This window comes from Passer montanus, unplaced genomic scaffold (genome assembly GCF_014805655.1).
Source record: "Passer montanus isolate IOZ18808 unplaced genomic scaffold, ASM1480565v1 scaffold1, whole genome shotgun sequence".
Classification (NCBI taxonomy): Eukaryota; Metazoa; Chordata; class Aves; order Passeriformes; family Passeridae; genus Passer; species Passer montanus.
Genome location: NW_024356504.1, coordinates 1,906,229 through 1,923,626, shown reverse-complemented (window position 1 = coordinate 1,923,626; position 17,398 = coordinate 1,906,229). Strand labels below are relative to the sequence as shown.

Genomic DNA, 17,398 nt, shown 5'->3' with positions numbered 1-17,398 from the left:
TTGCTGTTTCAGTTTTTGCATCAGAATTGTGGCCAGAAGCCTTTAGTCCTTCTCTGAACAACCAGCAGTAAAATGTCACTGCTTTTTACATAACTGACGAAGGAGTGGATTTGCAGAATCTTTTTTATATGGCAATCTGAGATCACTCCTTTCTGAACTAAATTGCATAAAATTATTCTCCAAAGGTATTAATATTGGCTGTACAATTTATCTACAGGCTTTCTGACACTGCTGCATTTAAAGTGCCTGCTATCCATTGAATTATTTTAATAGTTGATTCCTTTTGGAAATGAGTCATCACTCCATCAGATTGAAAGTTTTAAATTAAATATTGAACCTGCTGAATTGGGCCATCCTATCAAACTACTACATTTGAAAAGTGTGTAGGAGGATCTGGAACTTGATGATATGACAATTTTTAGTTTTCATTGTTCATTTTTAATCAGTTTGTCCTTAGAGATTATTTCTAGTTGTAAGAATCTTCTAGAATGTCTTTGTTGTTTTTCTAAAGCTCTTATTGATTCTCTGTCCCATTGTTTGGTGACATCACAGTATCACCAATTTTTACCCCTTCCTGGCTGTCAGGTTTTTGCTACATATGCATGCAGACCTGTTGAGGGAGGTGGGTTTTTTTATACTCTGATCATTGCCTGCTTCCTATCTTGTTTTACTAACATTTTTTACAAGTAGCTTGAAGAAATTGTCCGTTTTATTAAAAAAATTACCTGCATGTCTTTTCCCTAATGCTGTATAATCAAGCAATTTGACTTTTTCAATTTGACTTTTGCTCTCCTTGCATTCTTCAGGAGATGTGTATAATTTAGCAGCGGTATAAAATTCTGTATTTTAAACCTTAAACTACTAATGCCAAATAAATATCATCTGGGTTGCTTCACAGGAGAGTTGCTAAGTTCAGCTTCTGCCTAGGATTTCCTAAGAGCAGCAAATTCTTTGAAGTCTATTAAATATTAAGGCAAACCCCCACATTAGGATTATTTTTAGACACCTGTTTTCAGGTACCTATTTGTGTAATTATGGAAATACCATCAGTCATCATTAAAATGAGGAACATCATGATCCATGTGTTTGTCTCTAGGAGAAACATTTTTGACCGTTTAGTAGATCCAGGCTATTATTTACTTAGGGTTTTACTGCCTGTAGAAAAAAAACCAACCGTGAGCTTAAAAAAAACCAAGTGGAAAAACAGCATCAGAAAGCTATGAAATATCTGTGATGTAGAAGTAGTCTTCTGTCACTCTTACACAGAGACTGCAGTGGAAAGGGTAGGAGTTAACACAAGGGAAAGGCCTTTTCTGGCTTAGGAAAAGTATTTCTGTTGACAAACACTGAGTACTGGTCAAGAAGTCTGAGAGTTTCTACAGAGCCAAACTAATCACCAAATGTCAGAATTAATGACACCTTGGACCTGGGGAGCAGACCAGTTCCAGTCAGTCTTTTCCTCTGAACAAGGCGTTCTGCATGTTTTTCAGACAAAAATCCCAGTCTTCAGAGCACAGACACACAGGTTTTCCAAGTCCAGTGCACAGGAACCGTGGATCAGCAAGTCCCTATTGTGACAGCACCTTTATCCAATGTATTTTATAGATGCACTTACTGCTCTTATTGAATGTTCTTTCCTTAGAGCTCCTTTCTGGTAGGCAAGAGTGGATGTCTGGCCTGAAACCAACCTTCCTTTATCATTGATAGCTGCAGACTTGGCCTGCCAAGTCTGAATTGTGCTGTGCGTTTGTTTTCCTGCCTTTCAGTGCTGGATTAGACATCATGAGCAAGTGTTTTTGCATCCTGAAAGATCATGGTTTTGAGGGTGTTTTTGTCAGACAAGAACTGTGACTCATTCAGGCTGGTTGTTTAGATTGTTTCAAAGATTTACTGTTGCATTGATTTTTATCTCCATATGGTTTTCCTCAGTCCCCAGAAGTACAGTTTGTGCTGCTAGAAAGGCCAGCTGTTAAAAGGTTCAACATGCAGAAATGCTCTGTCACGATTCCTGTCATGGTGCAGAAGTCTTTTGCTATGAATTTTTAGTTGTTTTTTTTTTTTTTTTTCCATACTGACAAGGGTGTCTATTAAAAAAAGGTAGCAGTTCCAGTGAGTAGAAAATTTTGGAAAATCAAGGTGTGTTTATTTTATGGGTTGTGGTTTTGGGGGGATTTTGAAGCTTTAAGTAACACTTTGTATGCATCAACTTTGTTATTGTTGAATATGGTATATGCCATAGAAAACCAGTTTGCTTTTCTGGAACACAAAGTTCACTTTTGTTGAACAAGTTACTTGTAAGTGGCATTACTGAATGTTTGTTTTGTCTTTTTTGAAGTAAACTTCTAATCCCAAAAGCATTTAATGGGAAACTTAAAGAAGCAATTAAAACATCAAAGCCAAAAGAAGTCACTTTTTCTCCTCAAAACTGCAAAACTTCTGACTTTATAATAGGCTATTACACTCATCTTTATTAAACCTATTTTTAATTGTATTTTAATAACTTGATGTTAATTGCTTAGGTTGCAATTTTTTTCCCCCCTAGATAAATCTTGCAAGTACTTCCAGTCTAATCCTCTTGGTTAGGCTCTGTTGGGCTTGTTTTTAGGGAGGAGTGGGGAGTGGTATGAGGGAAAGGTGTGGTGGAAATCAGCCCTGTCCCCCCTGTGCAAAAGGCTGTTTGCATTGGCTTGGGCTGTGACTTAGTTTTATTGACACCCTTGTCATAAAACATAAATGGTATTTGCCTTGTCATATTGCAGTCTCTTTTGGATGGAGACCTTCCTGTATGTGTTGTTAACGTCTGTCACTACAGATGGCAAAGACAGAACAAAATTAATTACCTCAAAAAATGGAGAAAATTAACTCTGGTTTGGCAAATAGGTTTTTAATGAGCTTCTCCATGTAATCAACCTTGAATCCTGGGTATGGGGTCATCCATCTTGAGGGGAATCTGGCATAATTACCAATTCTTACTTGTTCTCCTTTCTGTATCCGGCAGGAGATCCAATATTGCCGTTAGTGCAGTCAAGGACAGTAGTAGTACAGCATCTTACTTTTGTCTTAGGTTGCAAATGCCATGAAGAATTCGCTGCCTTTTGATGCTCCTGATGCATCACAAGAAGGCCAGAAGGTACTGAAAGTAGAAGTTACTCCAACAGTTCCAAGAATTTCTCGGAGTGCTATTACAACAGCTTCTATCCGTCGTCATCGCTGGAGGAGAGAAGGTGAGCTTTCCCTGCCAGGAGCACATCTTGCAATGTACTGTAATCATCATCATCACTGTAATCTGGCTTCTGAGTTTGAATGTTTACAGAACATTGGGAGGGGCTTTTTGTTTGTTTGTTTTTAAAAGTGATACTCCATGATAGTATATAATATTTTACATCTTCAGAGTACTGCACGAATATGAATATTTTGGGTGTTTGTTTTGGTTTTGATTTTATGATAAACTGTGAGGTAGATGAGGAAATGGAGAAACTGGAAAATGTTTAATAATTCTTCTTTTTTCTCCATGTAACACTGTGTGAAATTTTAGGGGTAAAGTGTGACTTAGAATTTGAGTTCTTTGTTTAATCTGCACTAAAACTCAACTGCTTCCCATCGTAAATAGCTCAGGAAATGAATGCTAACATGTAGACCTTAATAGGATTCCAGCTGCCTAAAGCTACTGATGGCAGTGGGAGAGCGACAAACTGAGCATCACACCTACCATCATATGACCCAGTTTATTGGGGAGCTATAAAATAGGTTTGGATAGTTTAGAATTAGTCTTTCCTCAGTGAGTACTTGCATCATATGGAAGTGTGCTTGACTGAATGAAGAAAAAAAAAAAAAGTAGTGATCTTTACCTTGATGTGATGACATCTTCAGTGTAGGCGTAGCAAAAAACTTGCTTTGAAATTACTTTGGCTGCTTTTAAAGCTTTGTTACTCCATGTATAAAATATTAGCTTTAAAAAGCTGCATAAATCAATGAAGGTAAAAAGAGAATAACGTAAGAATCAACTGAGAGTAAAAAGTCTGAAAACAGGAATTGCATATTTTCCTGTGGTACGTTTCTTTCCCCTTTTATTTTTTATTCTTCTTCTTGGTCACATGGAAGTAGATTTGATGACCTCTGGTCTTCAGCTGAATCGGGATGTCCAGGACAAGAAGTAGCTGTCTCCTGTTTTCAGGACTCTGAATCATGTTTGTCTTCACTGTAGTTCTATTCAGCCATTCTCTTCATTTGCTGGTCTCTGGTCTGCAGTACAGCCCACCTGTCCCTTTCTGTGGATGTTCTCACCACTTCTAACGACGCATGGGCAGTGTTTTGTGTTTGTTCCATGTCCGCGTAAACTTTCTATTTTCCCTGCCTGGGTTGGAATGCCAAGAAAGGAATAGAAAAGCACTAAAATGTTATATGTTGAATCCCAGATGGCTTTGACTTCTCAATCGAGGCTGACTCAAGCATTCCTGGCTCACCGATCCAACACGGCTCCACAGACCTAGGGATCAAACGTGAGCAAGAGGGGGAGGTGCTGATGCGCAGGACCCCTGAGCATGGCTTCCCGGAGCCCACCTTGGCAGCAGCCACAACAGAGGGTAGGACAGAGATGAGGAGGCAGAAGTCAGTGAGGCAGTTGCTGGAGGAGGATCCTGGCTCCCTATCCCCAAGCAGAACTTCTTTCCATTCTAGTGTGTGTTTCCGCTATCCCAGGGTGTATTAGCTTTCTTTGCAATACACACATCCCCTATATACCTAACTTCAGGTCAGGAACTACCTTTTGTTATCGTGTGGGCTGGCCTGGGGCTTGCATCTGTGTGGTGAAACACTTCTTGGCATGGCACAAAAAAAAAAAAAAAAAAGACAGGGGTAATGTCCGAGAGCTTTGGGATTACTTGGAAACTCTCTATTACTGAGCATGTTTAATCTGATAATAAGAAGAAAAAATATGCACCAGATGAACATGAATCTAACATTGAAAAGTAGACAGTACAGAATATAAATGGATTTGGCCCCATTTCAGTTAAAATAGTGTCTTGTTAGTCTGCAGTTTTTAAATTTTCAAGAATGAAGTCTCCTGTTGCCATTAAAAGTCAAGCCTATCTAAAACAGGTGTACAATTGCTGATGTTTATTTGCCAGTCATCCTTTCATTGAAAAGTCATACATGTACAACTCATTTAGAACTGGCTGCAATACAAGCACCAAAAGTGCTTGTGTTATCAGGAAAAAATGAGGTTGTCGTGTTTCTTAAAAACTTTAGAAACAATTACTGCTTTCTTTCTCAGTTGTGCTGTCCACATAAATGCTGTAGGGCTTCAGAGGTCTGCTTGGCAGCCAAGAATAGCAGATAGAGTAGGTGGTAGAATTTTAAGTTCATCTGCTTTTGAGTAAAGAGGATTTCCTTGCTGAAAGACATAGTTTCAGGTACTGAACTTGAATCATGATTTCTCCTCAGAGATGAGAATTAATTTCTTATGGATTTAGCTGAACATATTTTCAAGTACTCTCCTATCTTAAGCCTTCTTCTGTATGTGAACTTTGGTGTTTCCAGCCTCTATAAGAACATTAGTTGATCATAAATAAGATTTATTTGCACATTCAGATTTGAGCTACATTTGTTCTTCAGATTTGTTTTTCACAAATCTGGAAGCAATCTAGAGAATTTGGAGACTTAATTGTAGAATCACAGAAGCATTACACTTAAAGTTGCTATCCAGCAATAATTAAGATCTCGTGCTTCTGTAAAAGAGAGTGGCATAAAAATATTTAGTGAAGGTTTTTAATCTGTTTGGTGCATTATGAATTTGAGCATGCTCAGTAAATGATCCTGTCTTCTCTGAAATTCACTTTTCACTTGATCTTACTCCGTTTTATAACTCTTTGCATGTGCATGACCTGAAGGATATAGAGAAGTCCTGAGCTGCAGAGAACCTTCTGGGACAGACAGGTAGTGGGAAGAGAAGTTGATAAGGATGATGCATTTTGGTCTTGTTTAAAGCCATTGATATAATTTGGCATATTATTGGATAAAGCATCATTCCACATTCTCTGCTTCAATACAAATGGATTGAATACCATTTACTTCTGTAACATTAGCAATGTATAATTACATTCTTGATCAAACTGAGTTTTTCAGCTGATAGCATCTGGGAGAGTGCCAAGGAAAGCAGTTTGCCTTGATTATAAACATAAAATTGCGGGTGTATATCCAGGGGTCTGTTGTCTGATGCTGATTTCACAGAAAGCTTCAGCCAGAAAATTCCCCTCTTACAAATATCAGTTTGATGTCAAACAGCACAAGGAGAGACTGATCACTTCCAGTGACTTTTCAATCTTCAGGTATAGGAAGGATAAACATGCTAAAAGTAATTTTAAAAAGGTATATAAAACCCCTTCTTCAGATCAGTCTTTTGACCCCTTAAGTAGAAAAAGACAAGACATCAGGAATGACTCAGTAATGCAGTGCAAGCTATTCTGCTTCTGGGTGATTGCAGCTGCAGTTCTGTGCACTATTTTGGGTCAGTGGAGAAGACTGAGTCTGTGTCTAAAGTACTAGCTGTGTATATGCACAAATAGCAAATTATTTGAGGACAGATTTACTCTGATAAGGAACAGCGAGTGTCCTGAATACACACTGTAGTGCAATGGATATGATTTCTATTGGGTTGCACTGTCTCTTTCTCTTTTGGCCTTAAAGAGTATTTGGAAGGGAGTAGATTTTTAGATTTATTTCCTTTTGAAATTGTCTTATTGGTCTATTGGAACATAACAAAACCAAAAACAAACAAACAAAGCAAAAAAAAAAGATAACTTCATTGTTACATCATCCTGTTTTCCTTCCCAGAGTATGTAAGGACTCAAACATGTTTTATTATTTCTGAGGACAGTTTTTAGAGAAAAAATAAGATTTATTAGGAAAAGAATGTGTTTGCTGAATTACTTTAATCCCATTGGGAACTTCTGTAGGTATGTGGGTCTGACTAGATAGAAACTCTCTTGCATGTTGTCTTCTCTATCTTCTTCATTTTTGAGCACTGCTGAGCAGCTTGGGCCTTTGTATAGTTGCAGCATCCAAAAGCTTGCAACAACCCCTCTCAGTCTTATCTTTAAATCCTATGCATAAAATGCCACGTTTTCAGTGTGACTGCTTCATAGTCCCTGAACAGGACATGTGCTTCAGCATCCTGTTACTCAGCAATGCTTTAACATAAACTTTGAAAACTACTGATGTTCTTGTAATAATAAAAATCTTAGCAGTGTTTTCTGGAGACACCTTCTTACAAGTTCCACATCTTCCTCTTGAATAAGAAGGGCTTGAGAGGGGGCTTCAGCTGCTTCTCTTGCTGCTTGTAACTGAACATGCTTTCATCCAGCTTTGCATGGTTATATAAAGAAACATAAATGTTGGTTAATTGAAAAAGTGGTCTTGCTTTTGGTATGTTCCAGTAATGTCTGATTTTTATCAGTACCTTTGATTGTGTCTGGGAAGGTTGGAGGGGGGAATGTCAGTGTGGATTGTGGATAAAATATATCACTGTCTAGTGTAAGAAAAGATAGGTATGTGTCAAGGAGAAGAGGAAGGCCTAGTTTTACCAAACAGGGTGGTCAGGAAGTGGGGAAGGTGCGTGCATTTTAAATATGGTTACAGGAAGTTACAGCAAGTAATGCACCCTTCATTTTAATAATTGCTCTGGAACCTAAGGACGTAACCTTCTTTTTCTGAGGCAAAAGGTTTAACCAAGGAAGAAAGACTGCAGTAACATGAACTATATTATTTTTCTGCTTCTGTGAGGCCAGTGAGTCAAATAGAACTATCAAAAACTACAGAATCATCTCTCATTGCATTTTTTTAAGAGAGGCTGAGTGGTTTGATTTGGAGATGTCTAAATATCTTTTGAAAGCTGATACATAGCAATGGTAATTCCAAGGCAGAGTTTCCTGAGAAGAGTAGTAAATGTAGAGCAGAGTAATGAAACCTCCCTGTAAAGCTTTGAGATTGCATTACACCTCAGAAATGTGAAATTCCCTGTGGGATCAGGCTGTATTCCTGCTACACAGAGGCGGCAACACCACCAAAAGCTTTCTGTCTCTTCTGTTTGCCACAATGTAAAATGTACCTTAGCTAATACTCAGCATGAGAGGATGAACGTCCACTCAAATGTCAGACTCTCTCAGGTACTTGCCACCATGTTTTTTCCATTTTGCAAATAAGATTTAAATGTATTTTGCTTGGCAGCAAGCTGGGTTTCAACAATCTTAACAGTAGAGCGCCACAGTGACTTTTGTTGGGCTGGATTGTATTTCTCCAAATAACCACACTCTACAGCTTTTACAAAGAAAAGCAAAATTCTGATAGCCTGAGTGACTCCTTTTTTGCTTACATGATGAAAATTTATGCCTTTTTCTCATTGAAATGAGATACATTTTTAGTTTTGAAATTTGAATGCTGCTCAGTTTTCTAGCTTCGGAGAACTTGAAGCTTAGATAAAGGCTGGAATAAGATTAAAAGATAAAAAGTATTTGTGTGCAGCTCTAATCATATTATAAGCCTAAAAATAAGGATTTAAGAAATAATATTGTAATGCTTTTATTTTCCTTTTACATTCCAGTCAAAAGCACAGTGCCTGTTCTATAACAGAAAGCGTTTCAGAGATTTAATTTCTTCTAATGCAAGGGTTGCCTTTTTATTTTTTTCCTGAAAAATGTAGATGTTGAGATAAAAGCAAATATGGTCAAAACACCTAGATGGTATTGCTGTAAATTCAAGGAGAATTGAATTTTGGAGAAGAGAGAACTAGGAATTAGGTTAATCTCCAATAGGAAGTGTGGTCACGTTGTTCACAGTGAGCGCTACACACAAGAGAAGCCTTCTACCCCTGTTGGAACATTGTGATTGTTGGTCTAGGAAGTGGCCTAATTCTGAAGCTTACTTAGCACACACCAGAACTTACTCTGAAAGAGATCCTTTGATCTTGCCTCAAAATAGGATAAAAATAGTCTGAAAGAGTGCTGGGTTTGTTTTAGTGTGGTTTTTTTAACAGCATGTAGTAGGAGAAAGGGTAGTAGTATCTGCACACCAAGCTAAAACATATTAGACAAATGGGGCCTAATTCTTGTTTATAGACAAAGTTTGGGACCAATATTCTGACTGAAAAAAGTATTATAGATGAAGGGCCAATAAAGCTCAGGGAACACTTACTGTTAGACTCTGTTGTTCTGCTAAATAGGCAGGAAAATTGGCTGAAAATCCAAAAAAAATTAAGCAAGTGGAATTCAAGTGCATTAGCAAATGAGGTTTGTTTTGATGTTCTGTGCACATTTTTGTCTTCATGTATCTTGAATGCATTCTCTGTTTTTTGATTGGTTTGGGGATTTTTTGCTTGATTCTTTTTTTTTAATAGATACTGAAGGTGTAAATGGAAGAGAGGAGTCTGTAAACCTTAATGATGCTGATGAAGGATTTTCATCGGGAGCTTCCCTCAGCAGCCAGCCAGCTGGGACCAAACCTGTATCCTCTGTATCCCAGAAGAGCAGCTTAAGGAAAACAGCAAGTGGGCGTTCCGCTAAGGAGAAGGAAACCTCTTCTGCAGCAAAATCCAGTGAGAGCCCTCGCGATTCAGGAGCTCGAAAGCAGTACACACACCAATCCTCTGACCTGGATGGAGATGTAATTGAGATGACACCTACTAAGAAACACCTCAGCCTGCCTGCTGGGCAGGTGGTGCCAAAAGCCAACAGTTTGGGCCTGATCAGGACCGCCAGTGCTTCCTCCAGTAAATCATTTGACTATGTGAATGGCAGTCAAGCAGGCTCCAGTGTAGGAGCTGGTTCAGAGGGTTTTACCAGTCTAGCAGCTGGCAACACCAATCGGTTTTCAACTATCAGCCTACAGGAGGACCGGCTAGGCCAAGCTGGGGAAGGTAAAGATCTCCTTTCCCCAGGAGCTCCCCTAACCAAGCAGTCTCGATCTCCAAGTTTCAATATGCAGCTGATATCCCAGGTGTAACTTTGACTCCCTTCCTTAGTATTCCTTCTACTCCCTTAATCCCTGGCAAGTTCATCCTTAGGCAAAACATGAACCATCATCCCACAGTGTGAAAATACTGACTGTTGTGATCTCGTTTCATTTGGTTTAGCTATCATACTGTATTACTGAAACAGCAATAATTCTTCTCTCACCTTCATCCTCCTTCCTCCTTGTAAACATGGTAGTGAAGCAGTATATAATGTACTGTATGCCTTTTTCCATGCCTTCCTTTCTCTTTGGGTGATGTGCAATCCATCGTAGGCTGATCAGTCCCATTTCAACACTGTGAGACTGGAGACACCGGCGGAAATGGTGAATGTGATCCCTATGAGATGATGCTTTGGCTTTGTTAAGAAATAGAAACGGGTTTGTTTTCTTGGTCTACAGTACTGCAAAGACTACTGGATCCTGACTTGTCTTTCTCAGAATCAGGAGTGCCTCAGAGATTCTAGTGTGACTTTGGACCTCTCTGAGTCTGTGCAATCAGTTCTGGGGAGGGGATTGTCATTGCTGCTCCTGGCTGCCTACAGCACTTTTTTCATTAAATGAGGGTAGTTTTTTCTTGACTGCCCTCAGTCTCTCATCCCAGAAGCTTTTGATGTTCAGCAACTGAGACATGCATATTAAGAAGCTGTATTTCCTCAGAGACAGGATTCTAGGTTGATAATGTGGGTTACAATGCATTTCTAATGGCGTTGTAGTAATTTGTAATGTTACATGTCTTCCCCTCCAGGACACAGGGTCATTCTGCATTTAGACTAAAAGTTAGATACCACCATGCTGTTAAAGCAATTTGGTTTGTAAGTGGGAAGGAAACACTGCTTCCCTAGGAAATAATGGCTAGCTCTGCTTCATTTTTGTTGTTGCTGTTTTTGCTGTGAGGTGCTGATCACCGAATTGAAAGGTGTATTCGGGTAAAGAGTATTTCTCAGGCTGCTGTCTTTTGTGTCATGGCTGTTGGGACACCCCCCACCCCTTTCAGCTGCTTTCTCAATGTCCCTGGATTCAGTGGTGGAGTCATTTGAGGAATCCTACAGTCCAGACAGACCATCTTCTCAAGGTGCTGTCTCAGGGATAGAGACCATAGTTTGCTAGGAACACTGAAGCTTCAATGTGAAATGCTTTTCTAGCAATGCCATTTGTGCAAAGGGGTACTGACAGTCTGGTTTGTTTTTTTTTTTTCCCAGAAGGATCACACTTCATTGCCTTGGTATATATAATCTTTTGAGTTCTTTTAACTCTTACTTTTGTGGATTGGCCCTACTCTAGAAAATGCAGAACTGGTGCCATTGAGCCAAGCCTCGAATGTATATGACTGGTGTGTGGGCACTGGCTGGTACTCATGTTAGAGGACACTGCTTAGAAGCACACTTCTGGTTACTCTGGAGAATGTTTGGCATTCTCTTTCCATCTCTCTGTATCTCTTTGGATTGATAGAAAAGGGGAAAGTTCATCCTCTCTGCTTAAGTTCTGTATGATATCCCGGAAGTTTACAAACTGTAAACCTTCAGGAAAGAGTTACAATTTTTATGTGGGCACCTTGTTTCACTGTCACTGTGAAGGATAAATGTAAGCAGTTACAAACAGCAGGCTGCCTTCGAATGAGGCTTTTTAAGGTATTCAAAACAATGAATGACTTGGTGTGGTATTGCTGATAGTTGATTTTGGTGGGGATTTTTTTTAAGCTATATTTTAATTTTTTTTTTTTAATTTACATTAAAATTCATTAAAATATTTGAAGGTTTTTTTGTGGTTTGATGAGTCACTTTGGTAGCCTAGTCTTCATATCATACATTCATAAAGTGAATTTAGTGACATCTGATGTAGAAATTCAGGTAAAGAGTAAATAGACTCATCAGAAGGAAAACCTGACAGTTTCTAAATGGAAAATAATTTTTAAGGACCACCAGTCATGTACAGATGGAACTAAGGCAAAGCTGAGATGAAGCTTCAAGGCTTACATTTCTGTAAAAATGTCAAAAGCTGTGTATGGTTAAAGTTTTCTTTATAAAATAAAATTTTCCTAGTGTAGACAATTGGTAAGTCATGACTGGAAGTACCAAGTTTATACTTTGTAGAGACTATCAAAAAGGAAATTTGCTTAAATATTTGGGAAATAAAAGATCAGGAGTGTCAGCTAATTTTCTAAGAATTACTTAATTTTAGTATTTTCAACAGTTGTTCATTAGCAAGGTTCTCTACTTTCTATATTTGTCATTAGATGCATTCCTTCAGAAGTTTCAAGGCACTTAAATTGGCATCAGGTCAAATTTTACAATCTTTTTTTAAAAGCAGTTTTTTGTCTGGGGTCCCACACTATGAAAACTATTTCAGGAAAGTGAGATGGGTTTACTGGCTTCAGATAGGGAAGTCAGATGTACATGAGTATATTCAAATTGTCCAAAACCTCAGTCAGACTACCTTTTAAATTATTTTTACACTTCTCATTTTGATCATGTGCCTTTTGTTATGGTTTCATTCATTGTATTTTGGTTTGTTTTTGTATATATATATACCTACTCCATATCAGTCTTTTTTAAAAGAGTTCAAATTTATCCCTGTAAAAAAATTTATGGTACATCTATGGTACATCTGTGACTTCTCAAAAATTACCCTTTTAGTGGAGTGTTTCAGTTATGGGAGCTTGTTTTGTTGTTTTTCAGCCAAGTACTGTTGAACATTTACCTTACCAATGAAGTCATCCCAAGAATCTACAAACCAGCAGTAGTCCCAGGCTCTGCAGTGCTGTGTATCATGTTTATCATTGCTGCTGCTAGATGTGTCTCAAACCATGCTAAGGTGTGGCAAGATCATAGCAAACCTTTATACACTATGTTCAGTGCATTCCAAAGTACTGTGGCAGAAATAAAATTAGAACTGTCTGGGATATGGGTGGAGGGAATAATCTGCTGGGCTTCTGGTTATATATGCTAAATACTAAACAAAGTACAAAACATACTGAAATTTTCTGACACCTGTGACAAATGTTTAGACTTAAATCAAGCATCCGTATCCTAAATTTACTCTGCTGTCTCTTCTTTTAGAATATTTGGTACTGGAGGCACTAGATTTAGGTTTCTGCACTGTTTGAGTGCAACTGCAGCATTATAAAAGGACAAGAAGCAGAACACTATGATTTTTCCCTCCATATGTGTGCATGCATGCACAGACATGCAATTCTTAGGTGAGGAAGGGTAGATTCTGTATTCTGATGTATACATATACTTCAGTAGGGAAAAATGAAATGTTCCCTGATACACGTCCCAATATGCTGCCATTTTGCAACTAATTTTTTTGGACTTTGTCATTTTAAGGAAATACAAAATGTTGGGATTGTGAACTCTAGGTTGATTATCCTTTTCAGAGATTTATTGTGAGCAGCTTTGTGTTTGAAAGGTGAACCATATTTTCATTTGACAGAGAGCAAAGCGATGAAGTAAAAAGACCTATTAAAATTAATGTTGCAAGATGACCGTTTCAATTTCTGTATTATCCCTTTAGTTTTCATTTGGAAAATTTCATAAAATGGATACTTTGGTATCACTGTCCATTTTAAGTGCAGTTTTCTTTGAACACCCTTTCTGATGTGAATTTGAAGTGTTTTGCCAGCATACTTCATTCTGTAATGCTGAACATCATGTTGCAGCCAGTAAGCATTAGATCTAGTATTTGTAGTTTGCAAGTGTGTTGGTCTTAAATGCATTTCCAACATACTCCTGCTAGCTTTAACGTAATTAAAGTCATCAATATAGTGAGAAAAAAAAAAGATGTTTTCTGACAAAGTATTTATTTGCACTACTTATGAATACTGGAGTTTACTGGGACAGGGTTTTTTCTCACCATGTGAGGTTTACTTGTGTGTGAGTAGGTGCATACATTTGTCACGTGTTGACAATCAATTGCCTCAACTGTGTGTATACTGTATGTAAATAGGAACGTATTTTTCAAGATTAAGGGGGAAGCCTGCATCTTAGTGGTGGTAAAGCTACTCTGCAGTAAGGTGACCCCAACTCTGCTTTTTGTCTTCAGATACTATGTGGTTTGTTTTACTTCTTTAATGAAGTTTATTAGTGTTCTTGGAAAATTGTAGCTCCAGGGAAATTTTCCTCAATATTTAATGTATAACATGTTCAGAGAATTATATTTTGAAAAATTAATTTTGGAATAGAGAATTCTATGCTATGGCTGTATTTTAACCTAAGAGTTTGAACTTGTCCTATTTTCTCATGAACCAATGGCTATCTCCTCTAAGTGTTCAGCATTTTAACTTTGGTCACAAACCAAAAATTTTTGTTTATCTTGGCTTACAAATTTAATTTGAAGACTAAGAGAGAATCAAGAATAACTTTTTGAATAAAATAATAAAAACCAAGCTGTACAGTATAGGTACTATGCTCATAATCCTAGAGGAGGTGGGGACAATATAATGGAATATGTTTGAATGAAATGTATGTACTGCACACAAAAAAATTACTTTGTTAGTAGATCTAATAATCTCATCCTTAAATTCTCTCACTGCCAAAGATATTGCTACCTTGGCATGTTTAATATAACATGAAAGCCATCAGCTAGGTATCATTTGTAACAAACATTTATATCATAGGAATAGTTTTCATCAGAAGAGTAAATGTACCTCTGTTATTTCAGTTTCTTGTTTGGGATAATTACAGGACTAAAGTTGCAAAATGTCACTTCTTTTCAAGCATGCTAAGCAAACAAGCCAGATCCTCTGTACTTGCATCACATTCTTGATTTATGTAATTTTTTATATTATCTTCAGTATTTTAAATGCTATTTATTTCTAGCATATGGGCCTTAATCTGTTCAGTATTTTTGTTTTTTCCTCACTGGCACTTGGATAAACTTTGCTGTCGAAAGGTTTTCTGTAGGTGATTCAGGGTAGTGAATCAGGACATGGGTGTTATGTTAGTGAATACATGTATCAGTCTGTCAAAATTTCTGTCATGACCAGCTGAAGAGACAAAATACTTGCCTGCCTCTTGTACAGTGGTGGAAGATGATGATGAGCTGTGAGCAACTTGGTTTGTTCCTGAAAACAATAAGTAGATTTTGCAAGACTGATACTTACAAGGTTTTCCACATAGTCGTTATGAAATTTTATTTAAAATAAATCTTGGAACAAGATTTTAAAACAACTGCCAACCATTTTAGATAAACTTGCCTAGTAAGTTTGTCAAGTGTCAAGGCCTGTGATATTAAAAGTTTAGAAGAAAGCTGTGCAAGTTTCAAGGGTACCTTACAGCTTCAGAAAAGGATTAAGTAAAAATCTGTCCTATTTTAATAATCCGTATTTGAGATTTAATGAAAAAAATACCATTTTGCTTCAATCCTTTTACTTATTTTTCTCTAGGCTATGCCTCTCCCTGATTTTTTTAACTGTGTTCATCAGGTTTTACCAAAGGTAGTATCTAAGGGACCAACTGAATTAAAAAATGGGTCCATATGTTATCCCTTCTATCATAAAGGATTCCTAAGGTTTTCCTGTGAGCAGCTTGATGGGAGCAGATGTATATTAAAGCTTTGTATCCATACAATCCATACAGTAAAACGTTGCCCTACATTTTAGCTTGTGCATGATGAGCAGAGTGATGAGATCAAGTTTTATTGAGCAGCCCCTTGGGCGTGAGCTCCTGGTGTTTTAGTCTGTAAGATTTAAGGGGTTTAGAGAAGACTGTCTTTGCATTCTGATACAACTTTTTAATGAGTGATTAATAATTTATTCAGGAGTCAAAATTTAAATTGCTTTAAAATGTGGTTTGGAATTCTCACAGGTTTTGATTTTAGAGGGCAAAATGGTCAGGGGGAAATTTCTGTTTAGAAGTATCTGCTGGTAAAGTGTCTCTATGGTGCTTTGTCATGGAAACTTCCTCACAAATCAGTAGTGAATCCTAGGTGTTTGAGTCCTCATCCTCCCCGGAACTGCTCACAAAACAGAAAAAGTAGAGCAACCTTTTACCTTTAGTTCTGAAACAAGTACTTGGGAGTAACAGAAATACTGGCTATTGACACTGTTCTTTCTGTTTAGACAGTTACTGTGGTTGTGCTAGAATTTCATGTTATTAGTTTATGAAAAATGCAAGTAGTAAAAACTTTGTGGCTTCAAGTATACAGTAGATGTGAGTTAACAATCACTCAGGATAAATCAACATGTCAAAATATTAATAGATTCCTAGTGCTGGGGTGTGTGGTGTGTGTGTGTGTGTCAGTGTTCAATGATTACTTCTGTTTTCTTGCACATAGTACATTCTTTAGGGGTGGATATTAGCTGGTTATTTATGGACAAATACCATGTGGTTAAATAAAACAGAGTCATTTAACACTTTTTTCATATTGAAGATTCCAGGAAAAAGCTAATAAAGATTTTTAATAATCAGCTACTCTTAATACATTTTAGATTTACTATGGTAGCTTTTATTTGCTATTTGAAGACCCCACCAACTAAATTGATAAATACCCCATGCTGCATTTTTTAAATTTGTAATTCCTGTACTTGACAATGAGTTTTTTGATCTGTTTTTGTCCTTGTAAGAATACAGGACTTGCTCTCAGTTTTACTAGCAAAAAGAAACATTCTGCAAGGGTTAAAAGATTATTTTCTTACTTTTGTCGTCATACCAGGTTTGTTTCTCTGAACTAAGGTTTCTGAGGATTTTTACTACTTTAGCATTATTTAATCTCATAGAAGGAGCATAAGCAGCACGTAGCCCACTTCTTGTGGGCACAAGGCTGGGCAAAGGACGTGGCTTGGTGGTGTGAGCCCCTCTTGGCCAGCACAGCCCTGCTTGCTGGTGTGAGCCCCAGACGTTCGAGATTCGGTACTGGTGAAGGACTAAATCAAACAGGTTTTTAATAACCGTGACCTCTGCTGTATGATGTCCTTTAACCTGGGGACCAGGGAAAGTCTTCATTCTCAGTCCTGAAGAAGGCACATGTTGAAGATCATGTTGTTGGTGCATGTAAGCCATTATCTTTACTGTCTTACTGAGCTGGTTCATGCTGTTGATTTGTTGAAATGTGAAATGTAGTTACTATTGACTTTGTAAATACCTGCCAGAGAAGAAATATAATTATTTTAAATCATTGTAAATAGAGATGTATAAAACTCGACACAATCTGCAATGCAGAAAAAAAAATTATATATATATAAATATATAAAGATGTTAAATAAATATCGTGCTGTTTCTGAACAGAGATGAATGCTTTGTGCAGTGCTGGTTTTTGGAGGTGTGTTTCGGGCCGGAGCGGGGAGCTCTCCCCGGGAGCCGTGCGGGCTCTGCGGGGCCGCGCGCTTCCGAGCGGCTCGCGGCGGCTTCGCGTCGCCACAGCGACCCCGGGCACGAGCGCGGGGGGCGCGCGCGCGCCC

At 37.9% G+C, this 17,398-nt stretch overlaps 1 protein-coding gene across 6 annotated transcripts in view; it reads left to right on the top strand.

Annotated features, from left to right (window-relative positions):
* FAM126B (family with sequence similarity 126 member B) overlaps positions 1-17,398 on the top strand; it is a 68,079-nt gene that overhangs the window by 32,705 nt on the left and 17,976 nt on the right. For 3 of the 6 annotated variants that reach the window (XM_039698005.1, XM_039698023.1, XM_039698014.1), the window contains 3 exons: positions 3,065-3,224; positions 4,416-4,583; positions 9,389-9,907. In XM_039698005.1, the coding sequence (XP_039553939.1) occupies positions 3,065-3,224; positions 4,416-4,583; positions 9,389-9,907 (847 nt within the window). Of the gene's footprint in view, positions 1-3,064; positions 3,225-4,415; positions 4,584-9,388; positions 17,227-17,398 lie in introns of those variants that run through there. The other 3 variants (XM_039698032.1, XM_039698041.1, XM_039698055.1) reach the window with 3 other exon arrangements.